General features: G+C 23.3%; 12 protein-coding genes across 12 annotated transcripts; 4 read left to right on the top strand and 8 right to left on the bottom strand.

The window, feature by feature from the left end:
- Positions 1 to 12: 12 nt before the first annotated feature.
- Positions 13 to 2,017, bottom strand: DICPUDRAFT_40766 (uncharacterized protein; the record flags this gene model as incomplete). Its single annotated transcript, XM_003292525.1, has 2 exons — positions 13 to 1,446; positions 1,523 to 2,017. The coding sequence occupies 2 exons, from the start codon at positions 2,015 to 2,017 to the stop codon at positions 13 to 15; spliced, it is 1,929 nt and encodes a 642-aa protein (XP_003292573.1).
- Positions 2,018 to 3,249: 1,232 nt separating this feature from the next.
- On the bottom strand, positions 3,250 to 3,564 carry DICPUDRAFT_83187 (uncharacterized protein; the record flags this gene model as incomplete). The annotated part of the gene is made up of 1 exon (XM_003292524.1): positions 3,250 to 3,564. One exon carries the CDS (start codon positions 3,562 to 3,564, stop codon positions 3,250 to 3,252), a length of 315 nt encoding a protein of 104 aa, XP_003292572.1.
- A 209-nt stretch (positions 3,565 to 3,773) lies between these two features.
- On the bottom strand, positions 3,774 to 5,384 carry DICPUDRAFT_83186 (uncharacterized protein; the record flags this gene model as incomplete). The annotated part of the gene is made up of 3 exons (XM_003292523.1): positions 3,774 to 4,965; positions 5,041 to 5,331; positions 5,377 to 5,384. The coding sequence occupies 3 exons, from the start codon at positions 5,382 to 5,384 to the stop codon at positions 3,774 to 3,776; spliced, it is 1,491 nt and encodes a 496-aa protein (XP_003292571.1).
- Positions 5,385 to 5,787: 403 nt separating this feature from the next.
- DICPUDRAFT_40779 (uncharacterized protein) lies at positions 5,788 to 7,513 on the top strand (the record flags this gene model as incomplete). Its single annotated transcript, XM_003292529.1, has 5 exons — positions 5,788 to 5,821; positions 5,895 to 6,007; positions 6,083 to 6,200; positions 6,280 to 6,493; positions 6,571 to 7,513. 5 exons carry the CDS (start codon positions 5,788 to 5,790, stop codon positions 7,511 to 7,513), a joined length of 1,422 nt encoding a protein of 473 aa, XP_003292577.1.
- A 296-nt stretch (positions 7,514 to 7,809) lies between these two features.
- Positions 7,810 to 8,400, top strand: DICPUDRAFT_157307 (uncharacterized protein; the record flags this gene model as incomplete). The annotated part of the gene is made up of 2 exons (XM_003292528.1): positions 7,810 to 8,175; positions 8,257 to 8,400. 2 exons carry the CDS (start codon positions 7,810 to 7,812, stop codon positions 8,398 to 8,400), a joined length of 510 nt encoding a protein of 169 aa, XP_003292576.1.
- Positions 8,401 to 8,564: 164 nt separating this feature from the next.
- Positions 8,565 to 10,057, bottom strand: DICPUDRAFT_157306 (3-methyl-2-oxobutanoate dehydrogenase; the record flags this gene model as incomplete). The annotated part of the gene is made up of 4 exons (XM_003292522.1): positions 8,565 to 9,266; positions 9,449 to 9,471; positions 9,552 to 9,897; positions 10,055 to 10,057. 4 exons carry the CDS (start codon positions 10,055 to 10,057, stop codon positions 8,565 to 8,567), a joined length of 1,074 nt encoding a protein of 357 aa, XP_003292570.1.
- Positions 10,058 to 10,766: 709 nt separating this feature from the next.
- On the bottom strand, positions 10,767 to 12,346 carry DICPUDRAFT_83182 (uncharacterized protein; the record flags this gene model as incomplete). The annotated part of the gene is made up of 2 exons (XM_003292521.1): positions 10,767 to 11,326; positions 11,401 to 12,346. 2 exons carry the CDS (start codon positions 12,344 to 12,346, stop codon positions 10,767 to 10,769), a joined length of 1,506 nt encoding a protein of 501 aa, XP_003292569.1.
- A 572-nt stretch (positions 12,347 to 12,918) lies between these two features.
- Positions 12,919 to 13,218, top strand: DICPUDRAFT_40780 (uncharacterized protein; the record flags this gene model as incomplete). Its single annotated transcript, XM_003292527.1, has 2 exons — positions 12,919 to 13,030; positions 13,115 to 13,218. Coding segments are annotated over 2 exons (216 nt in total), but the record flags the coding sequence as incomplete, so codon positions are not given.
- A 163-nt stretch (positions 13,219 to 13,381) lies between these two features.
- On the bottom strand, positions 13,382 to 15,834 carry DICPUDRAFT_92888 (PHG1A protein). The gene is made up of 2 exons (XM_003292520.1): positions 15,262 to 15,834; positions 13,382 to 15,185 (listed from the first exon to the last, which is right to left on the bottom strand). Exons 1-2 carry the CDS (start codon positions 15,535 to 15,537, stop codon positions 13,542 to 13,544), a joined length of 1,920 nt encoding a protein of 639 aa, XP_003292568.1. The 5' UTR covers positions 15,538 to 15,834; the 3' UTR covers positions 13,382 to 13,541.
- Positions 15,835 to 16,168: 334 nt separating this feature from the next.
- Positions 16,169 to 18,208, bottom strand: DICPUDRAFT_89879 (uncharacterized protein; the record flags this gene model as incomplete). The annotated part of the gene is made up of 3 exons (XM_003292519.1): positions 16,169 to 16,528; positions 16,649 to 17,829; positions 17,908 to 18,208. 3 exons carry the CDS (start codon positions 18,206 to 18,208, stop codon positions 16,169 to 16,171), a joined length of 1,842 nt encoding a protein of 613 aa, XP_003292567.1.
- A 4,475-nt stretch (positions 18,209 to 22,683) lies between these two features.
- On the top strand, positions 22,684 to 23,721 carry DICPUDRAFT_89878 (uncharacterized protein; the record flags this gene model as incomplete). The annotated part of the gene is made up of 2 exons (XM_003292526.1): positions 22,684 to 23,531; positions 23,592 to 23,721. 2 exons carry the CDS (start codon positions 22,684 to 22,686, stop codon positions 23,719 to 23,721), a joined length of 978 nt encoding a protein of 325 aa, XP_003292574.1.
- A 71-nt stretch (positions 23,722 to 23,792) lies between these two features.
- On the bottom strand, positions 23,793 to 24,747 carry DICPUDRAFT_95641 (uncharacterized protein). Its single transcript, XM_003292518.1, has 2 exons — positions 24,190 to 24,747; positions 23,793 to 24,110 (listed from the first exon to the last, which is right to left on the bottom strand). The coding sequence occupies exons 1-2, from the start codon at positions 24,591 to 24,593 to the stop codon at positions 23,840 to 23,842; spliced, it is 675 nt and encodes a 224-aa protein (XP_003292566.1). The 5' UTR covers positions 24,594 to 24,747; the 3' UTR covers positions 23,793 to 23,839.
- Between the last annotated feature and the right edge of the window lie 748 nt (positions 24,748 to 25,495).

The raw sequence follows: 25,495 nt of genomic DNA, 5'->3' as shown, positions 1-25,495 counted from the left end.
TTATTTTTTTTATTATTTAAGTTTATTAAAATTATTAATTTTAAACTCAAGCAAATATGATAACTTGGATTGATTTGAATTATAAATGACATGTTCATTGTGTTTGAAATCAGATGATTTAATACCTTTGCAGCTGTCATAACCTTTTGGTGGGCTGGTTAATTCTGGTTGAAGATTTGTGTATTCTTTGACGTTACCCAATGCGACATATGAAACAATAATTAACGAAGTACCAGTTGAAGTACCTGGAATGAATTTAAGTGATGAAATAATATCCTCACTGAAATATATGCCTTTACCCAAATAGCCAAAATCTGATCTTTTACCACCGCTTGATGTTATAATATCTGGTAATAATAAACCTTTTGAAAGAATACCAACTATATTACTTGGATTGGTACCATGAAAGAGATATTGGCAATTGCCAATAGATTCGTTAAAGTTTTTATTTTCCTTTTCTTTTTCTAATCTAAAGACATTGACAATTTCAATAAAGTCTTCATTTCTTGTGTGGATCTCTTTTTCTCTAAAGATATGCATAAACAGTTTATATTCCGAGCTAGCTGGATGGAGATAACGAATATCGGTATTTAATGAATAATACTTCATATCCAAATGGTTATTTGATTGATATTCAGTTTTTTTGCTATTGAATGAAATTGTAAGGTCTTTCATCATCTCTAGAAGCTCATAGTGTTGAATTAATGACTGCATATTGTTTATAACAGAGTCTTTTAAACCTCTATCTTTTTTGGTTGAAATCTTTGATGGAACATTTTGAAAGAATTTGGATGAAAGAATTTCTAAATTGTCTTGTTTGAAGTTTGAAATTAAACTTGAATTTAAAAGACTACTATCGCTGCTATTACTCTTTACCAGTTCCTTGTTAATTTCTTTTAAAATACTTTGTGCAACATTGATTTGATCCAATGAAAGGGTACCAAGTTGAGTTTCAATACCATTTTGACCAATTTCGACTGAGAAGTTTTTAATTAAACACTTTGAAGTTTCTTTAAAAATCAATTGTATTAATGAGCAAACATTTCTATCAATATAGGAGCCTTGAAAGATATCAATATCCTTAATCTCTTCACCGGTCTCTTCGTTATATACTTTTTGTTTAAAACTACCATTTTCATTAGATAATGACGAGGATGCAGCAATCATTTCGAGTCTCTTTTTAGAACCTATTTTAATGTTGTCCATCGATACTTCTTTATAATCACTACCAGGTTCAATTTTTTGACTATAGATTGATGAATAAATGTTCATAGCGTCGCTTAAACTATCTGTATAACGATGTTGAGAGTTGGATTTTTGAATTTCATCGATACGACCAAATTGAGTATAAATTCTATAGTATTGCTTTAGATTATTATCAGTTGCTTGATTAAGTTCTAAATAAAAGAATTTATTAACATTTTGCTTATTACTGATGTATGTATTCTAAATTTAAGGTTTTGTTAATAAAAATGTTTTTTAAAATTTTGATAATCTTTAGTTATTATTGACTAATATTTACAGTTAATAAGTTAAATTTTAAAACTAAATAGTCTTCAGGGAAAAATGGTTGTTTCTCTTTTGGATTATAACACTGAGATGGAATATATTTGGGATTATTTATAATTTGTAATGGGTCATCTTCAATTTTTTTTGGTAATGATGATTTATTAAAATCGTAAGTTTGGTTTTCATCTACAATATTGGTTGAACCATTGCTATTATTTTCTAAAAGGTCAAAAGATTGAATTAAAGCTTTAGCATTTTGATTTTGTTGGGTTAAAAAATAGTTTTCTGATAATAATTTAATATTTGATTTATTAATTGAACTGTTAATTGTGTTTTTAAAATCTGGATTTAGTGTGACAATATAGTCGACTTTTTGATTAATGGTATATGAAATGGATCCACCATAATCTTTAATGATTTTTGTAATACTGTAATTTGAAATTTTGGTAAATTTACTCTTTGGATCTATATAAATATTTAAATTATTTAATGGTTTAGAATCACACATTTTTTTTAAAAAAAACAAATAAAAGTATATTGTTTATAAAGATAAAGAAACAATAATGATTTTGATAAAAGAGTGGTAAATTTTTTTTTTTTTTTTTTTTTTTTTTTTTTTTGAGAATTTTAGTATAAAAATTATTTATAAATTATGGGTTAACAAAAACAAAGATATGAAAATCTATAGAATAAAGTTTCATACTTATTCCATTATTGGTAATCTAGATTATTATTTACTTTTATTTGGGTGATTAAATTTAAAATAAAATAAACCTTGATGATTATAAAATTTTTTATCTGTTTGGAATTTAGATAATTATATGTTTACTAAGCTATACATTTTAGATTTAAATATAAATAATATGTATTAAATATAATATATTATATGTATATTTATATTATTATTATTTTATTAATTCAATTTGTTATTATAATAAAAAAAACCCACTTGAAAATGGTTTTAAAATAAAAATTAAAAAATAAAAATATTTTTTTTTCATTTTTTAAATTTTTTTATTTTTTTTAAATTTTTTTTTTTTTATATTTATATCTATTTATTATATTTAAAAAGGAATGTCCAAATTTGGTGGAGCTCCAAAGTGCAAAGTTTGCAACAAGAGTGTCTATGCTGCTGAAAAAGTAAATTATAGTAATGAGATCAGTATTTTTTAAAAAAGTATTAACTTTTTTTTTCTTATTTCAGGCACCAGCTGGTGATTATCACAAAGCCTGTTGTGTTTGCAGTGTATGTAAAAAATCAGTAGATTCAACTACATTATGTGAAAATGGTGGAAATTTATATTGTAAAGCTTGCTATGGCAAAAACTTTGGTCCAAAGGTAAATATTAATATTTAAATGTTTTTCATTTTTATAAAATAGAAACATTAACTAATCTTTTTTTAATGTTATTCACATAGGTCTTTGGTTTCAGCGGTGGTGGTAGTTCAATTGGTCACACTGAATAAATTAAAATACAAAATAACTTTAGTTATAATTATTACAACAATGTAATAACATCAAAATTCAAAACAAAATAAATAAAGAAATAAAGTGAATGTATATTAAAAAAAAAAAAAAAAAAAATAGTAATAATACAATTGAAATACAAAATTTATTTTTATTTACAAGATTAAATAAAACCAATTATGTTATGATAAGAGGAAATCTTTTATTGTTTTATTTTTATAAGAAATTTTTAATTAATTTATAATAATTAACAAGTTTTAAGGCTAGGGTTTTCATTCAGCAACTGTACTTTTACCTTGTGGTTGAACTTCAAATTTATTTTCAGGTTCTTTTTTATGAATGGTAAATTGATATTGGCCTTTATTTGCTTTATCTTCACAAAGGTAAATTAAAGTGTCTTTATAATTTTCATTTCCATTAACCGATACAGACCAGGCCATCAAATGTTTATTTAAAATATTGGGAACATCACCTTCAATTTTTTTAAAATGAATAACTCTTTCTTTGTCATCTTCCTTATGTGATGCAAGTCCTTTAAATTCTAGTTCACTTTTAGCAAATCCAACTTTAACTAATGTAGACTCCATATTTATTATTATTTATTTAATTATTATAATATTATCAGTATTATATTATATTATTTTTAAAAACAAAAAAAAAAAAAAAGTAATGTTTTAAAAAATAAAGTTTTAAAAAAAATTAATTTTTTAAAAAATTAATTTTTTTTTTTGTGGTATATAATAAAAGATTAAATTTAAATATTTCTTATAATTAAAAAATTTTTGGATAAATTTATTTAATTAAAGTCGTTAAAATTATAATTTAAACTAAAAGAGAATTTTGGGTTATTATAATATAATCTGTGATGTTTATCTTGATTGAGGAATGAGGGAGTTTGGACTAAACAATAAGATAAATCGATAAGATGAGATATTTGAACGTTTAACTCTTGATTGGAATCGATTAAATCTAAACTTGATTTCCATTTCCAACTGGTAGCAGTTTGAAGGGTACTTGTGGAGAGTGGTGGTGGTTGAGCGACATTACCATTTGAATCATAAGCAGATTTATACCAATGAATAAAATTATTAACACCACTTGTATAAACATCCCAAGGATATTGTTGATGGTAAACCCAGGATGTAACACTAGTGTAAGGATCAGTCATTTCATTTACACCATAATCATTGATATTATTTGAGACAGTGTGAGATGAGGACCAAGTATCAGAGAAAGAAATACCACCACCTGGACCATCTGGTGTAACATCAAAACTAACACCAATAGACATTTCGGTGGATACAGTGGATTCTACGGTATGGGTTTGATCAACAGTTTGAGGAGACGAAGAAAGAACTGAAAATGTTCTATAGTTTGGGACATTACTATCAATGGTTGGAGTATTTGAAATGGCAAAGCTTGTAGTAAAACTACCTAATGCATTATGAGGATCATTAATACCGAGCTTTGATGGGAATATATAGCCTGTTTGATAGAATAATGAGTAGATGCATTTATTTGGTATATCTTTATAGAGATAGACCTGATTAGTAACAGAGAAACTAATACTTTGTTTTGAAACTTTACTGCTCATTAATGGACTGATATTTGCATCAAATGATTTGGCCATTGTGGTTTCAAAATATTTGAATGGAATTGATGCATTCTTTGGTGGTGTTAATGGAGCAGATGGTCCATCATCGCCTTCAGAACCAGTGCCTCTTAAATTGTTAACCATTAGATCTACTATGGACTCTAAAGACTCGAGATTATCGGCATAAGAAGGAGTAAAAGATGAGTAATCTCCAAAAGTATCATTGAAAGTGGTAATAGTGGAATCTGATTCATTTAACCAATGAAAAGTTGAATGATATTCAACATCATCTTTAGAAGACTTTGGAATATAAGCTAAAATATTACTGTGGCCATCAATACAGACATTATCCAATAATGCACAAAAATTTTCTTTTTCTTTATTATTAACATTTCTAATATTATTAAAAAATTTGGTGTTAATATTTAAAACTATAAAAAAGGATTAATTAAGAAGTAATGATACATACACTAGTACTATTGGGTTTCTTTTAGCAACATGATGTTTAACAAGATTTAAATTATTCAATAATTCTGTACTTCCAATTAAAATTCTATTATCGGTAGATTGATTGGTTGGATCGCTGTCATTGTGAACAACTACATTATGATTATTTAATTTTAAACAATTTATTAATGATCCATAAGGATTGTTATTACTTAAATGATCTAAATAATATGAATGGAATGAAAGAGATGCTGGTGAAACATTATTTCCCTTATCTCTTAAAGAGTGGCCTTCATTATACTTTATTGCTAAACTATAATTTATAAAAAGTATTGAAACAATTAATATTACTATATACCTATACATCTTTGAATTAACTGTAAAGATTGTTATATTTACATTTAAAAAAAAAAAAACCAATTGGTTTAAATACAAAATAAAAAATAAAAAAAAAATAAAAATTGAAAACTCAAAATTTTTAAAAAATGTAAATATATATTTATTTGATTTTCTTATTTTAAATTAAAAATACATTTTTTAAAAAAAAAAAAAAGATATAAACAACAAATATATATCTTTTGGTGTTTGAAATTAAAAAAAAAAAAAAAAAATTTAATTTTATTTATTTTTTTTTTTATTTCATTTTTTTTTTATTTTTTTTAATTTTTTTAATTTTTTATTTTTTTAATTTTTTTTATTTTCATTTTTTTATTTTTAATTTTTTTATTTATTTATTTTTAATTTATATATTTGTAATTGGATTAAAACTATGAGTACTCGTAAAGTTTCATATTTTTACGAAAGTAAGTATTAAACATATTTAAAAAATAAAGTTATAAAATTATTAATTTTAATTTCTTATTTCAATCTTTTTAGATGAAGTTGGTAACCATTACTATGGCCCAAACCATCCAATGAAACCACATCGTATGAGAATGACCCATGATTTAGTTTTAAATTATGGTATATATAAGAAAATGTCAATTTTTGTAAGTATAAAAAATATGATTTATCTTTTATTTTAGGTCTCATATTAATTCCGAATTTTATAACACACATTTTAGAGACCAAGAAAAGCATCGGATTTAGAACTTACAAATTTTCATTCAGATGACTATATTAATTTCTTAAAATTAGTAACACCTGACAATATGCACGATTATTCAAAACAATTAATCAAATGTAATTTTTATATAAAAAAAAAAAAAAAAAAAAATTAAAAAAAAAAAAAAAATCTAATCTTTTTTCTTCTTAACTATAGTTAATGTTAGAGAAGATTGTCCAGTTTTTGATGGAATGTATAATTTTTGTCAAATTTCATCAGGTGGTTCAATTGGATGTGCAGTTAAAATTAATTCAAAAGAATCTGATGTTGCTATCAATTGGGCTGGTGGTTTACATCATGCTAAAAAATCTGAAGCATCTGGTTTCTGTTATACAAATGATATTGTTTTATCAATTTTAGAATTATTAAAGTATGTATATTATGGATTCTTTTATTTTTTTTTTTTTTTTTTTTTCAATTTTATATTAATTACTTTTATTATTTTAGACATCACGAAAGAGTTTTATATATCGATATTGATATTCATCACGGTGATGGTGTAGAGGAAGCATTTTATACAACTGATAGAGTTATGACTGTGTCATTTCACAAGTATGGAGATTATTTCCCAGGTACAGGTGATGTTAAAGATATTGGTGCAGATAAAGGCAAATATTATTCATTAAATTTCCCATTAAAAGACGGTATCGATGACGAATCATATCAAAGTATTTTTAGACCAATCATTCAATCAGTTATGGATTTCTATAGACCAGGTGCAGTAGTTATTCAATGTGGAGCAGATTCACTTACTGGTGACAGACTTGGTTGTTTTAATCTTACATTAAGAGGTCACGCACAATGTGTTGAATTCCTCAAATCATTCAATGTTCCATTAGTAGTGTTGGGCGGTGGTGGCTATACTATCAAGAATGTTGCACGTTGTTGGACCTACGAAACATCAATTTTAGTTGATTCTGACCTTCAAGATGAATTGCCATACAATGACTATCTTGAATATTACGGCCCAGAATACAGACTCCACATCACTCCAAACAATATGGAAAATCACAACACCAAACAGTATTTAGAGAAATTAAAAATTCAACTTTTAGAAAACTTAAGAAATTTACAACATGCACCAGGTGTTGCCCATCACGATATTCCTCCTGATGCTTATAATTATTCTGATGATGAAGATGACGAAGACCCAGATATTAGAGTCTCTGAAGCTGATCGTGATAAACGTATAGCTCATGCCGGCGAGCTATCAGATTCTGACGACGAAGATGGCAGAAGAAATGAAATGAATCATGGTTTAGAAGCATCAATTCCACAAAGAAGAAATCAAGTTCCAATTACAGCATATGATAAGGAAAGACCATCATATAATAATAGAAATCACCATAATGTAGACGATGATGTAGATGTTGAAATGGATTCAGGTTAAAGTAACAGTAAAAAATAATTTTTTATCATGTTTATATCCAAAAAAAAAATCACTTTAAAAAAAAATTAAAATAAATTTGTAAATTTTATTAAACCAAAATCAAAAAGTAAAAAGGTACTTTACATACATTTAATGTATTTTTTTTTTTATTTATTTATTTATTTATTTATCTCAAAATTCATTTTTTGATGATTATAAAAAAAAAATTAAAAAAAAAATTGAAAATTATAAAAATTTGGATCATTCATAAAAAAATAAAAAACTTCAATCATTTTTTACCCAACTCTTTTAATATAATGAAAAAAACAAGTGTATCTAAAAATAAAAATAGTAAAAATGATGATGAACAAACATCGAAATCAGTAAAAACAAAAACCTCCAACAATCTAAAGACCAACTTAAAGCTATCATTTATTTATAGTATGATTGGTGGTGTTTTTGCATCATTTTCTTCAGTTTGTGGTAAAATTGCTTTAGATTCAACATTCCTCACACAATATGTTTCAAGTGATCAAATAGATTTAATTGCTAGAGTTATTGGGTTTGCTAGTATTTTTATTTGTACCACTATGCAATGGAGATATGCAGCCAAAGGTATGGATTTAGCAAGTTCAACTGTAACCTCCACTGTTATTACAACCTCAAGTAATTTCTTTTTTACAGTATGTATAATATTCATTTATAAAAAAATAAAAAATAGAAAGAAATGAATGCACATTAACAAAACTCTTTTTTAAATTTAGGCATTTTTTGGATGGTTATTCTTCAAAGAAAACCTATCATTAAAATGGTGGTTAGGAGCTTCATTAATTATGATGGGTTTATTTTTTATGAATTCTGATGACATTAATGAACAAAAAGAGAAACCAAAAAATAAAAAAAACTAAAAACTAAATTAATAAAATATTTGTATATAATTATAAAACAAAACGATTGTATAGTTTTTATGTTTTTTTTTTATTTTTAAAAAAAAAATTAAATAGTATTTATTTAAATTATTTTAGGTTATTATTATTTATTTATTATTATTATTATTATAAAATTTAATTATTTAATAATGAATAGTTTTTTTAATTGATTCGAAATTTTTAAGATGATCTGGGAGATAGAATTTTTCAAAGATTAATGGGAATGGAGTATCGTAACCACAAACTCTTTGGATTGGAGCTTCTAAATGAAGGAAACAACGTTCTTGAATAGTAGCAGAGATTTCAGCTGCCCAACCACCAGTCTTTGGTGCTTCGTGACTGATAACAACTCTACCAGTTTTTTTAACACTATTGATAACAGTTTCAACATCCCATGGTTGAATAGTACGTAAATCGATTAATTCGACTGAAATACCTAATTTTTCTTCGGCCATATTGGCAGCTTGGAGTAATACTCTCATTTGAGCACCCCAACCAATAAGTGTAATATCTTTACCTTCTTTAACAATACGTGCTTTACCTAATGGAATTTCATAATCTCCAACTGGAACTTCTTCAACTGCTGATCTGTACATTAATTTTGGTTCGAAAAAGATAACTGGGTCTTTTTCACGAATTGATGCTAATAATAAACCTTTAGCTTCGATTGGTGTACTTGGAATAACAACCTTTAAACCTGGTGTTTGTCCAAAATATGACTCTGGTGATTGTGAGTGATAATGACCACCATGACCAACAGCACCATATGGTGATCTAATAGTTAATGATCCACAATCAAATTGACCACCACTTCTATATCTATATTTTGCTGCTTCATTAACAATCTAAATAAAAAAATTTTTATTAGTTTTCATTATTATTGATAATTATTATTATAATTATTGTTATTGTTATTGTTATTGATATTGATATTGATATTGTTATTGTTATTTTATTACGATTCTAAATTATTTATCCTATTGTAATTTTATTATCTATATTATTATAATCTATATTAAATATATACTTGATCAAAAGCTGGGAAAATATCTATATAAAAAGGTAATTATATTAATATTTTAATTTGAAACCACAAAATATTAGATTTGTTGCTCTATACTGTTACTTACAATCGGCAAATTGAATTTCAGCAATTGGGGTAGCACCTTGAGCAGCTAAACCAATACCAAAACCTGCAATACCTTGTTCGCAAAGTGGTGTATTAAAAACTCTATTTGCACCATATTTTTCTCTTAAACCAACTGTACAACGAAATACACCACCAAAACCAACATCTTCACCAAAAATGACAGCTTTTGGATCTTTTTGTAAAGCAATATCCATTGCATTATTGAGTGCTTGGAAAAGATTCATTTTTTGTTTTTCACCTCCATTTTCGATTTCTAATGATGGATAGTTAATTGGTGCTGATGGTCCACCTGCTAAATTTGCGCTTGTTGAGTGGAATGATCTTTTCTAAAAGATTTTAAATTTAAAAAATATTATTGTTAATAAACCATCTAAAAATTTTTTTTGATAGATTTTAATTGATTGTTTTGACTGTTTTGATTGATTTATTAGAAAAATTTAAAAAAAAAAAATCACTACATATAAAAAAAAACGAACGACAAACCATTTTTTCCACACAAAAAAAAAAAATTATAAAAAAACTAAACAGTGTTTCTTTAATATTTACAAGTAAATTAATGTTTTTATTTGTGCTTCCTCTGATCATATTGTTATACTATTCCAAATTACCTAATTCTAAATGATAATTTAGTGTAGAAAAAAAAAGAAATTTAAAAATTTTAATTTTTAAAAAAAAAAAAAAAAAAAAAAAAAAAAATATGAAAAAAAGAAAAAAATAATTTTAAAAAAAAAAATAATTTTAAAAAAAAAAAATAAAAAAAAAAAGAAAAATAATTAAAAAAAAATAAATAAAAAAAACAAATAATGAAATGATTACAAATAATGCCAAATCTTTTATTTCTCTTTTTTATCTATAATTTTAATACTATAATTTAATATATGTTATTCTTATTAATTAAATTATTTTTTTAAATTCTTGAAGATATTTAAAAAAACAAAAAAAAAAAATAAAAAAAAATAAAAAAAAACAAAAAAAAAATAAATCAAAGTTTATCTATATTTTTAATATTAGATTCTTTAAAAAAAATTAATATAGAAAAATAAATGTTTTATGATCTTTAAAAAAATTTATCTAAAAATTGATGGTTTATTAGTTTAGACAATAAAAACTAAAAGAACGAAAAAAAGTTTTTTTTTTTTAATTTCGATTATTGTTACATATTTGCAATTAACACAATTTTTATTATATTTTTTTTTTAAAGCCCATAATTATGGCCCATACCAAATTGATCATGACCATGACCATGTCCGTGATCGTGACCGTGGCTGTGACCATGACCATGACCATGATCGTGACTATGACCGTGATCGTGACCATGAGAATGACCATGCGAATGATCATGACCGTGACCGTGACCATGACCATGATCATGATTATGTTGTTGCTTTGGTTTTTCTTTAACTTCTCTTAATTTTGGATCCATTGTATCCATAATATCTGCAACTTGAGTTAAAATTGTGATGGGTGTATCTTCAAAGAATATTGATTTGGTGTTTGTTGAATCTATATGTTTAATTGAGGTCGATAATTTATTTTGAATTAATTTTGAGTGATAACTTGGAATATAATCAGTTGTAATAATAAGATGAATTGGAATATCTCTAGTTTTAAGTTTTGAATTATAAATATTAAATGCTGTTTTAAAACTTTTATCGGTTTCTTTATAAGAATTTATGAAACTATTAATGTTATCTTTAAATCTAAGACTATAAAAATAACTGTCAATATCTGGTTGGGTAGTATTTGTTAATTTATCTATATAAATAAAAAATGTGGTTAATATTTCTTTTTTTTTTTCTTTTTTTGCAACAATAAAATTTTAGACTTACAGTAGTGTGAATAATATTTATATCTTAATGTTGAAAGATATGGTGATGAGATAAATTTCAAATATAATTGATTAACTACTGGGGTGTCAATAATTTTGTAATAGAATGGGAGATGGGACATATCGATAATTGGGTCGACATATGTTATTGATTTAACTCTATTTGAATGCTTTAAATAAAAGAGTGAACCAATAATTGCACCAGTATCATATAGTACCAAATGAACACCTTTACGAATTTGAAGACTATCTAAAATATCATCGATACGTTCACTAATCTCTACATAGCTGCAATTCTTTAATGGGTCAGAGAAACCAAAGCATGGTAAATCGATGGCAATTGGATGAATATTTGCCTCTTGAAAATAAAACATTGACTTTCTATATGAAAAACTTGTTGTAGTGTGTCCATGGATTAGTAATGCTACTTCACAATCAGCTGGATTTGTTTTCGATTCGCTGTAACCATATTCGAATGGTTCATTTGTATTTTCTTGTTCGAGTTCAAAGTTGATACCATTTTGAACAAGGAACACATTGAATGTTTCACCATTTGATTTGTCAAATACTGGTACTGTAATTCCTGACTGATAGTGTTTTAATAGTGGTGCTGGCATTTCTTTAATATAAAATGATGAATCTTGACTAACACCATTATTATTTGATAAACTCCAAAATAAAAATGTTATAACTGTCATTACAATCATACCAAAAAATCTAATACATAATGCATTTTGTGGTAACTCATCTAATTGTTTATGCTTTGACTTTTTAATTTTATTCTTTTTAATTGATTTATCCTTTTCATTTTTTTCTTTGTGTTCATTGCTTTCATCCTTTTTTTCTTTAACACTACCTGTTGCTATATTTTCCTTTTCTTCTTTTTCTTCTTTTTTTTCTTTTTCTTTTTCTTCTTTATTTAAGTTTCTTTTTTTTACTTCTGTCATTTTAAATAAAGAATTATTTATTATTTATTAATATAAAAAAGAAAAAAAAATAAATAAAAAAAAAAAATTCAGACGCAACATCACCCAAAAAAAAAAAAAAAAAAAAAAAAAAATTTTTAAAAAAAATAAATTAATTTTTAATAAAAAGAAATAGTGATTTATTTGTTCATTTTATTTATTTATTATAAAAAACATTTAGTTTGAAAATAATTTATAGTAACTAAAAAAACTATTTTATTTAAAGAAATAATAAACTTTTAAAATATTTTAATTTGTGTGTTTATCACAAAAAAATGATAATTTATTTTTTTTATTTTTAAAAAAAAATATTTAATTTTTATTTAATTTTTTATTTTTTTTTAAAATTTTTTTTTAAAATTTTTAAATAACGTCGATAACATTTCAGAAAGTTTGTTTTTTTTTATTTATAGTTTTCTCTTTATATATATATATATATTTATATAAAAACTAGTAATTATAACAATATATCTATATTTAAATAATTCAAGTATAAGAAAAAATAAAAAAAAATTTTTAATTTTACAGAGTGAAATTTTTAAAAATTAAATTTTCATAAAATGAAAAATCCCTTCAAAAATTTTAAAATTAGTGAATACTATCCAATCAAATATGATAAAAAGTTAAACAAATATAAAGTATTTGGTACCTCACCAATACATTGTGGTATGTATTAATAAAATTTACAAATATTAAAATCATCATCATCACTAACCATACACCTATCTAATATTTATTTAATTTCTACAGGAAGAATGGTTTTAGTTATTTTATCATTATGGGCATTTTTTATAGGTTTATTCTTAGTACTTTTATATGGATTTGGTAGAGATTTAGGTGTTGAAACTATTTAAATACTCGAATAGTAAATTTAGATCATCAAATAATCAAATAATCAAATAATTAAATAATCTAAAATATCAATATATAAAAAAAAAAATCATAAGCAATATTCTTTTTCTGTATATATAAATAAAACAAAATATCTTTGGGGTATTATTTTTTTTTTTTTTTTTTATAAATAATATTTTTATTTTATTTCTTTTTTTTTTTATTTTTATTTTATTTTATTTAGTTTTTAAATAACAATTTATTATTAGTTTTATTTTAAATAATTATTTTATTTATATTATATTTTTATATTTATATTATTTTATTATTTTATTTTAATTATAATTTAATTTATATGGATTGAACTATAAATCTTTCTAACTAAAAGATAGCATGAATAGAAACCAATTGCACCAGTTAAGAGAGCAAAAGCTAAAGACATAATGAATGAATAAGAGAAATAAAGTAAAATTGAAATGAATTTGGTAATTGATAAATAACGGAAGAAACTAATCGAATAGATGAAAACATAGAGAGCAGAACTACCACTAGTTAAATAAGATCTCCACCACCAATGATAATCCTCAGCGCATAATTGGAAGTAACACATAACAATAGAAATTTCGGCAGAGGTTACGATTAAAATAAGTAAAACAATGAAGAGGAAACCGAAAATATAATAGAATTGATTATCCCAGAGTGAGGTTAAAATGAAATGAAGTTCGATAAATACAGCACCAAATGGTAAAATACCACCCAATAAAATTGATAAATATGGATTCATATACCAAATTTGATCTGGAACTTGACGTGGGATTTGATTGGTACGAACTGGATCTTCTGGAACTGGTTTCTTTTTGGCGAAATAACTACCAGCGAAAACTAATGGAACTGAAATACCAAACCATAATGCAATAATTTTTACAAATGTAACAAATGGTACTGCAGCTGATGATTTAGCGCCTCTAAGGAACATATTGACAATGAAGAAGATACCAAAAACAATACCTGGGAAAGTAAAGGCAGTGTAGATGGTATTCTTTTTCCAATTTCTACCTTTAAAGATTGAGAATACACGAGTTGAGAAATAACCAGCACAAACAGCCATAAAAATGAATAAAACAATGAGTGCTTCAGCGAGACCACCAATATTTGCTGGTGAAAGGAAACCTAAAACTGCAAAGATCATGGTGATAACGGTCATTGCGAAAACTTGAACACCACTACCAATACAAATTGATAATAACATTGGATGACTTGGTGGTCTAAATACATCACCATGGATCATCTTCCAACCGGTTTCTTCTTGAGAGTCACGATCTTCTGGATCGAATGATGATGAACTATAACGACGAATATCAGCTTTGACGGTTCTGGTGATAATCATAGCTACCATGAATGATAAAATGAGGACGATCATTAAAGAGTTTGAAATTGAGAACCAATGAACAGAGTTATCGTTGGTTTCGAAATAAATATCCCAACGTTTATTCCATAAAACTGGTGATTCCTTAAAGTTGACTGTATAGGTCCAAAGAACAAATTTTTCTTTTTCACCATCTTCAGTTTCTACTGATAATGCCTTGTAGTCTTCGGTAGTTTCTGGGCATTCATCATTATTTTCTTCCCTATCTTTTATTTTATTCCATCTTTCTTCGCTGTATTGGATTGATTTGGTTTCGGCAAGGAAACCAACGATTCTGTAGGTATTGTCAGTTGGATTCTTATGGTATTCAATAGTGATGATAACATGGTTGTTAAGATTCTTTTTACCAGCTTGATCAGTATAACCTAAATCGAAACCTGGATCTGATGCTTGTCTGGTAGCTAAACGAACTGGTAAACCATCTAAAAGCCAATGAACCCTATATGAATTCTTGATTCTATCTTGTAAAACCTTTAAATCTTTTTCGCCTACATGTGGGTCACATTTTCCTTCTGATCTTAATACTCTACATTTACTTTCCTCATTTGTTGTGTTAAATTCAAACTAAAAAATAATAAAACATTAATATTAAATTACTATTATAGTAGTTTTAGTTTTTATGTGTATAATAGATATTTACTTTGTAAAGTGAGTTTTCGATACGGTCACCTAATAAAATCTCACCTAAATTTTCTTCGTCATCTTTAATTTCTTTTGGTTGACAAACACCTGGAATTTGATAATATTTATAAGGAATTTGTGTATGAACTGATGTGATTTTATTAACTTTAATTGATACTTCGTCCCCAACTGCAAAATCTTGAGGGAACATACCGGGTAAATAAAAAATAGCATTAACGCTATTTAATAAAACATTTAATAAAATAAATGAAATTAAAATTTGATTTAACTTCATTTTATTCTATATATATATTTTTTATATTATGTATGATTTCTTTTTTTTTTTCTTTAAAATGTATTAATTTAATGAAATAAAAACAATAACAAAAAAAAAAAAAATGTATTGTGTATTTATTTTATTAATAATTTAAAATGGGGGGAAAAATTATAAATAAATTTATGAATGATATATATAAAGAATTGGTATATATCTATAAACACAAACAATAAAACTGATAATAAGAAAAAAAAAAAAAAAAAAGTTTAAAACGATTTATTGAAGATTTTTCTATTTAAATTTCTTTTTTAAATATAAATACAACAAAATTAAAATAAAAAAAAAATTTTAAAAAAAAAAAATAAAAAAAATTTTTAAAATAAAAAAAAATTAAAAAAAATTAAAAAAAAAATAAATATTTTTTCAAAAATTTAAAAAAATAAATAAATAAATAGTGCAGGTGTCCACCTCAAATAAGTTAACCATGCATCATTTAAATATTTTTTATTATAAAAATTATTTTTGATAATAATAAGTTTAAATATAATACATACTTATATTTATTGATTGTTTTATTAATTTTATAATAATTAAAAATAAAATTTTTTTTTAAAAATATTTTCCTTTTTTAGTCAAAAAAAAAAAAAAATTATTTATTGTGGTAAATCTGGGAATCTTTCTTTTCGATTGCTTTATGAAGTGATTCTAAAATTGGGGTTAAAAGTGAGGCTTGATTGATTTTATTTTGACTTATGAGTTGTTTTTTCTTTTCTTCGATTTTATCATATTGTTTACTGATTGCGATTGACATTTTATTATTTTTATCAAGTTGTTGTGGGGTTGGTGGGGCTCCTCTACCCAATGTATAGGTTGTCGACCAAAAATGTCTTAAAAGTTCGTTACTTTGTTGAAAGGATGCAAATAAATCTTTTTTAAAATTTGATTCTGGTAATTGATATTCATCATTCCCTTTGGAAGCATTGGTAGCTTTGTTATATGGTTCATAAACCTCTGGATGAATTGAATAATTCATTAAAATGGTTTGAATATCATTTGGTTGGTGGTTTTGTTGTTGTTGTTTTATTTGGATTTGAATATCTCTGTTAAAGTTATCAAGCGTATCAAATACTTCGCCGAGATCAGGTTGATTCCATCTGGTATATTCATAGTTGAAATCATCGATTAACATTCTTTTCTCTTCGTCAGTTAGTTTATTTGCAGATGAATGCCCTTCGAAATAACGTTTTTGATCCAAAATTTTCAATGGTGTTGGTGCTGATCTATTTTCTTGTTCTAAATCATTGATCACAATATGCTGATTAACTTGTTTTTTATGATTTTCTAAAATTTTTTCCATCTGTTCTGTTGTTACATTTTCTTCATCGTCACCATTGTATAGAGTGTTTATAGGTGGTGATGTTGATTCTAAATCCATTTCTTTTTGTTTTTTTTGTGCTTGGGTTATTTTGTCTTTACTGCTGCTTGATGAGCTTAATAAATCTTTTGAACCTAAAACCAATGCACTGTGTCTATTGAATCTACGTAGTAATGGTAAAGCTTTTTCTAACCTATATGGATCTTGGCTTTGATCTAAAAGAACACCATAACCACTGTGAATATCAGCATCGGCATTATCAGATGAGGAAAGATCTACTAATGGACTGATGTCAATGAGTTTTCTTTTAAGGATACGAAGTTTATTGAATTCATCAGTTTCATATTTTGAAAATAAATCATCATCGATAGGTGGCGCATTGGTACGGTCTCTATGGAAATACTTTGATTGAACATATTTTCTCCAAAATGCTTGCTCTGATATTTTTAATGGTACATTTTCTTTATATGCTTTCTCTACTGATGGATGTTGAATGAAAATTTGATGAATTACAGTTGGAGTGAATTTATATTTAATTGTATTTGCAGTCTCAGTGGATGGTCTAACATCAGCAATAAAATTACTTGGCATACCTGTATTTTGACGCTCTGAACGTGTGGAGTCGGTTTTTAATAGAGTTTTACGTGATTCCCAAAAATCAGATTCTGTAATTACTTTATCTTGCACTACCAACTGTTCATAGAGCTGCTTTAATTCTTTATTGCTCATCAATAATTGTACTCTTTGTTTAATTTGTTGTTCTGAAATGGATGGATTTTTTAATTGTGATAAATATTGGTATTCAGGTTTGTCACTATTTGGATCTTCATCTTTTCCTGTTGCTGTACCTGATTTGCCTTCTAATTTTGGTGATGCTCCAGTTGGTGATGTTGAATTGGGTGATGTTGAATTTGAAGATTGGCCAGATGCCGTTGCTGATGGATCTTTCGGTTGCGCTGTTGCTGGAGTCGCATTTGCAGCCGATAAATCTGCAGTTTGCGCTATTTTATCACGAAAACTATTTAAATCTGTTCTTGCATTGGTTGGATGTATAAATTCGAATACAAAATCTTGAAGAGCATTCTTTATACTATCACGAACGGATAAACGTAATAATGCTTTTGCACTTTTGATTGTACTAATAAACTGACTCTTAATTTCTGAAATTTTTAAATGTAAACTTGGTTCGCTGTATCCATGTTGTACCCATACCAATCTAATATTTGTAAAAAATAATGTTCCTTGTTGTTGAGAGTGTTTCGTTAAAGCTCTTAATAAAACAAGTTCACCTGGTTCTTTACTAAATCTACTCATTTAATTTATTTATTATTTTATTTATTATTTTATTTATTGATTAATTTAATTATTTATTTAATTTTTTTAAAAATATATGTACGTTGATTAAATAAATGACAAAAAATGAAAAAAAAAAATAAAAGAAAATTTAAAAAAAATTTTTAAAAATTTTTAAAAAATTATAATTTTTTTTTTTTGAATTTAATTTTTAATTCCCATTTTAAATTTAAACTCAAATTAATTTAAATTTTAAGAAATCAATCTCCCTTTTAAAAAATTTTTTAATAAATTTTTTTTTTTTTTTTTTTTTTTTAAAGAAAAAAAATTAGTTATTATAATAATTTATTTACAAAATAAATTATTTCAAATATTTCAAATAATTAGTTTTTTATAATAAGCCTCTTTTATTTAAATGTTTGTTTCAAATTAAATAAATTGGGTAGTTTATCAAAAAAAAAAAAAATGTAAATTGGAATCAAAAAACTAAAGTTTTTTTTGATTTTTTATTATTTTGTTTTAATCATAAAAAAAAATAAAATGAATCCATTGTTCACAAAACCAACATACAAATATTTTGAAAAACTTTTTTATTGGTTTATTATATTTTACCAATAATTTTTCAATTCTAAAAAACTGTATATATGTAAAATGTATTGTTTAGTAACATATATATTACATGTGGGTATTTTCAAAGGCTCACAGAAATCGTTTTAAAAATACATCAAAATCAAAATAAAAAATAAAAAAAAATAATTTGTAAATCTGGAAAAAATTTTTTTTTTTTTTTTTCAAAATTTTAATAAACCAACTATATTGTTGATTTTTTCAAATTTTGAGTACTATATATTTTTGTATATATCTTTTCTCAAAAATTTAATAGATTTTGTTATTATAAAATAAAAAAAAAGTTTTCCAGATTTACAAATTGTTTTTTTCATTGTGAGTAGTTTTAAAAATTTATTATTATTTTTATTATTATTTTATTATGATTATTATTATTATTATTGAAAAAAAAAAATCACAATTTTAAAAAGATTATTTATTTCTTCTCTTGCAAAATTAAAAATAAATATTTTAAAAAAAAAAAAAAAATTAAAACAAAAAGGTATTATACACAAACGAATTTTAAAGAATTTTTGATTCAATTATATGAGCAAAACTATATGGTTTCCATATATTGACCATTCAAAGTATTTGCCATTATCTTTAAAATAAAAAAATATGTTTGCACATGCAACAAATTGTTTTTTATATGTCTACATCAATAAAAAGAACAACTCAACAATAAATTAATCTTTATTGTGAATAAATAGATGAAATCACTTTTTATCTCCAATAACAAAAAACACAACAAAACACTAGTTCTCTTTTTCTTTTTATTATTTTTTTTTTTTTTTTATTGTTATTATAAATATGATGATGATGGCACATTTTATTTTCAATAAAATAAAATAAAAAAAATAATAACAATAACAATTATTTTATATTGTATATAATAATAATAATAATAATAATAATAATAATAATAATAATAATAATAATAATAATAATAATAAAAATAATAATAATAATAATAATAAAAATAAAAATAATAAAAGTAAAGTAAAAAAAAAAAAAAATCACCCTAAAAATAATAGTTTAGAAACTATATTGTTGGTTTTTAAAATAATAAAAAAAGAGTGTACTAAAATAAAAGTTTATACAGTATGAGCTTGGTTAATAGAGAAAAACAATAAAGATTGTATAAACTGAAATTTTATCCTTGAAAATAATCTACAAAAACTGTTTTTTCAATATTTTTTAGTTTATATATAGATCCAGAATAAAAAAACATCATATTAATTAGTATGAGAAAAAAATAAAAAAGAAATAGAGAGAAAATAACAATAGTTATTATTTCAATCGTTTTTTTTATATAATCATTTTTATTACTTTAATTTTTTGTTTTGTTTTTGTTTAAAAATTTAATTTTCTGTTTGATCATTAATGAGAACAAAAAAAAAAAAAATAAAAAATAGTAATTTATAACATAGTGCTTCCTTGCTAAAACATAAAAAGAAAGAAAAATTTTATTTTATTTAGTGAGTGAGGGTTAGCGAGAGAGTGTGTGTATGTGGACAAGCACACACACACACATTCACAAATACACACATTAAATTTTCTTTATAAAGAAGTTGTTGAATAGGGGAGAGTGGGTTTATGCAAGCATAAAAAATAAAAAATAAAATTTTGATACATCAGGTATATAGTAATGGGGTTCGATTATATCAAAATTCTTTTTTTAAATTCTCACAAATTATGATTATATAAAAACCACTCTCATTAAATAAATTAACTAAAACAAAACATTAAAATGGTTTGTGTCTTTTCAACTAGCGAAAAAATAACAACAAAAATTAATTATCCAATATAAACTGATTAATTTATATTTTTTTTTTTATTTTTATTTTATTTTATTTATTTTTAATTCAAAATTTAATCAATATATTTTAAAATTATAAAAAAAAAAAATAAAAAAAAAAAATTAAATTGATATTTATAAAATCATAAACTATAAAAATAATTTTTTTTTTTTTTTGATTTTTGTAAAATTATAGTTTTTATGAAAAAAAAAAAAATCAAGACATATAGGGGGGGTTTTTGGGTATATTATTTTTTTTTTTTTTTTTTTTTTTAAATAAAAGCAACATTTCAGAAAAATTATTTATTTAGAAATTAATAGCTTTTCAAAAAAATTTTCAAAAAATTAAAATTTTCAAAATTTACAAATAAGATATAAATCTTTGGAAAAAAAAAAACTAACTAAAAAAAAAAAAAAAAAAATGTAAGATCGAAAAACTAACAACGAATATTTTTTAGTAATGTGTGGTAGATTTTTCCATTATAAATTATTTTTTTCTAATCACAATCATAATCACCTTATTACCCCACATAGTATTAATAAAAATAATAATAGAATTAGAAATTAAAATAAAAAAAACTAGTTCTTCACATAAACTTTAGATAATAATATATTTTTTCAAAATTATATTAATTAAAATTTAGTTTTGTATCTTTTCTTTAAAAACCAATATTTTATAAAAAACAATATCCACATATCTACACTGCCAACTAGTTTTTTTTTATTATTTTAATTTATTATAAAAAATAGAATTAAATTAGAATTTAATTAAATATTAAATAATATTTAAATTAAAAAAAAATAAAAAATAAAAAAAATAAAATAAAAAACCCACTAACTGAAATCTAAAATTATCTCAAATTGAAAACAATTACCCCCTACCACCAACACCACAACCAATAACAACAATAAAAACAGTAACAACAACAATAACAATAATTACATTTACCCTTAGTAATAAAAATAATAAAGAATGTGATGATGATGCTGATAATGATGATGCTGATGCGCTGATAGTAATAAAAATAATAAAAATTAAAAAAACATTACAATAAATAATAATTATTATTATTAATAATAAACAAAAATGTTAACATCATCATCAATAACATTTTTTATTAAAAATAACATTAAAAAAAAAATAGCTTTTTTGAATTTTATTATAATCATAAATTTTTTTCCAATGGACTATATATCAATAAAATAGTAGTAAATTAAAAAAAAATAATTAAATACAACCAACACGAAAATTTATTTATGAGAGAAAAAAATATTTCTCATAATTAAGATTAGGTTGTTTTCTCCACTATTAGGAATAATTCGATGTTTTTGATTATTTAAATCAGAAAGAACATTAATATCACTAACATCAACAACACTACTTTTTATTTTAAATCAATAAAAAAGCCAAATTTATTTAAAAAAACTATTTAAACCCAAGTTTTTATTAATAAATCATTTCATTTATTTAATAACAATTAATTCATTAATTCATATATATAATCATACTTATATATAACTTTTGTGTGTTTTTATTTATAGTTTATTTATTATAATAATAAAAAAAATTTTCACACATACCCCCCACGCACACACATCAACCTACTTGCATAACACCACACATATAGTTTTTTTCTTTCACCTGCTTTAATTAGAATTTTTATTTTAATTAAACTATTATTATATTGTGATAATAATAACTTTTGTGATACATTTAATTAATTTAATTTAATTTTAAATTAAAATATTATTTTTTTTTTTTTTCTTTATTATTTAAATAATTATTTTTACTACACACCCACTCAATCATTAATATATTTTTTTTTTTGTTTTTATTTTTTTTATTTTTTTTCAATTATATAAAACCAATCTATTAATAATAAAAATTATATATTTATATATAAAAATTTATTAAAAACAACAACAACAACAAATAATTTTAAATATAATATTAATAATAATGTTTATTTTAAATAATAACAATAGTAGTATAGTTAATAGCTCTCTTTTGAATAAAGCCATAAAATCAAATACAATGGAATCATTAAATATTAGTTGCTCATTACCATCATCCCCAACTTCCCCATCATCTATGGGTGACACATGTTCTATAAAAGGTGCAAATATATTGGTAGTTGAAGATGACCCTTTAAATAGAATTATTGCCTTAAAGTTTTTAAAGAAACTTGGCCACAATGTAACATTAGCTGAAAATGGTTTACATGCCTTCAATTTAGTATCTTGCAATACCTTCGATTTAATTTTAATGGATGTCAACATGCCAGTAATGGACGGTAAAGAATCCACAAAGAAAATAAGAGAATATGAATCAAGAGTAGGTAAAAGAACTCCAATTATTGGACTTACTACAATGCCAAAGGATGAATGTATCGAAGCCGGTATGGACGACCATCTATTTAAACCAGCCAAATTTAATTTACTTGATGAAAAAGTTACCTACTATTTAAAGAACCAAGCATATAATCAATCCATTTCTGCACCAGAAAAACAAGAGCCATCTTCAGAACCATCATCACCAACTGTAACCATCAAATCAGACATTCAAATCGTTTCAATCAACAATAGAAATAAGTATATAAGTTCACCAGACCTTTTAGTTTATTTCAAAAATATTTCAAATATTAATACAAATGTAAATAGTTTAAGTAGTTCCTGTAATAATATTTGTACAATTAAAGAAATAAATGAAGAAAATATCGAGTATTTAAATCAATGTAATATTAATAATAATAATTTAACAAATATAAAAAACTGTAATAGTAATCAATGTAATAATAATAATAATAATAATAATAATGAAAATATAAATTGTATATTTAATAACACCTCAAATAATAATATTTATTTTGTAAATACCGATCTTCCATTTTTAAACAATAATAACAATGTTTTAAGTAATATTAACAACATTAAGAACCTGTCTAAATCAATATCACCTACAATATCTCCTCTCACATCAAAAAATGATGAAACAATTAGTATTCAAACCAATACAACCCTTAATAATAGCAATAATAATAATAGCATTCTAAATAGAAGAAGAAAATTTGTTAGCAGATCAACGTCTCAACCATCTTTTTTTTCTAATAAAGAATATACTGTTAAATAATATTTTTAAATATTTAATAATAGTTTTTTGTACATATGCACATTTTAAAAAAAAATTTAAGAAACGACTTTAATTAATTTATTTTTTTTATTATACAATTTTATTTTTTCTTTTGTTTTTATTCGGAACCAGTTTTAATACTTTCTATTTGAGAAAATAAGTTTTGAATCATATCTAACTTTGATTGACAATTGATCTTGTAATCTATAAAAATACAAGTTAAAAAAGCGGTTATTGAGCTCTCTTCTAAATATAAATTATAATCGATATTTGATAAAAATTGAATTTCCATTTTACCAATGTGTTTTGCATCAATTAAAAATCTTTTTTCAATTATATCCAAATTGATTTTGTTTGAGTCTGAAAACATTTTTAATGAAAGTATACAACTATAGGTTATTTATAAATAAAAAGATTAATAATTTTATTATAGAAAATAAATAAAAAAAATAAAAACTAATTACTTACCTTATTAATATTAACCATAAAATTTGAGATTGTCTGATTCCAACCTTTTCGACATATTTATTAGCAAAATATACAGATATAACTAAGAAAACTTCTGATTCCTTTAAATCTTGGGTAATGTAATTTAATACAATTTCTAATATTTCATAAACACCAGCTTCCATATTTTTTGATAAAGACTTTTCTGGTTTTGAAACCCCTCGACAACTTTTTTGATCATCAATTACCCAACTACATATCTTTTTAACAAGTAAATCACTTGTGTTTGGAAAATAGTGATGGAGTGATGGATACTTTTTCTTTAATTGATCATTATTGTTTTGTTTTGGTGTAGAATCACCACAATTATTAATATTTATTTTGGTTTTATTAATTAAAAAATTATTTTTATTATCAGTTTCCATTTTAAAAAATATATTTGCTTTTTTATTTTTATAATAAATATTATAATTTTATTATTACTTTTATTTCTATTATTATTATAAAATTTTATTTAATTTAATCTAAAGATTTTTATTAATATTGAAAAAAAATAAAAACTTTTTTATTATTATTGAGAAAAAAAAAAAAAAAGTTTCTTTATTATATGGGTTTGAATACAAATTATTTACTATTACTACTGATATTAATATTACTAATATTTTTACTATTTTTACTATTGAAAATGATATAAAATTATTATTTATTGTTCTCTTTTTTAAAATTATAAATGAAAAAAAAAAAAATGTTGTAATTTATAATTTTGAGATGCTGTGAATAAAATTTATATTTAAAAAAAAATGTGTTATAAGAGATAATTTAAATCTGAAATACAAAAAAAATGAGTAACCACTCATACTAATAAAAAATACAATCTAAATTTATTTTGAAACTACTATTAACATCGTGTTTTTTTGGTGTCAATAAATTAGAAATAAAATTCTACTACATTTTTAATCATTTAAATTTCTTAAGATATGGTTGAAAAAAAAAAGAGAATAGACACAACAATCGGTGGCCATTTATAACAATAAAAAAACAGCAGGAATAGCTTATTTATAAAGTTTTTCCTAGTATTGAAAAAAAAACCCATAGGTAAAAAAGCAACCCCTTGTGTGGTGTTGGTATTTCTTATTCATGTTTTTTATTTAGCCTATTAAAGCAATATTAAAATGTAATGCTATATATGATTAGTTTTTGATATCAAGATCTGAAACTCATATATAGAGATAATTTAATCTATATAATTGAGCGTGGGGATCAAATTTCTGGACGTCTTAATCAAAGGATATAGTGATAGTGGGTCACAGATATATGATACTATTCT

This window comes from Dictyostelium purpureum (genome assembly GCF_000190715.1).
Source record: "Dictyostelium purpureum unplaced genomic scaffold DICPUscaffold_353, whole genome shotgun sequence".
NCBI lineage: Eukaryota > Evosea > Eumycetozoa > Dictyosteliales > Dictyosteliaceae > Dictyostelium > Dictyostelium purpureum.
The sequence above is the reverse complement of the archived record's forward strand: the minus strand, read 5'-3'. Positions and strand labels throughout refer to the sequence as shown.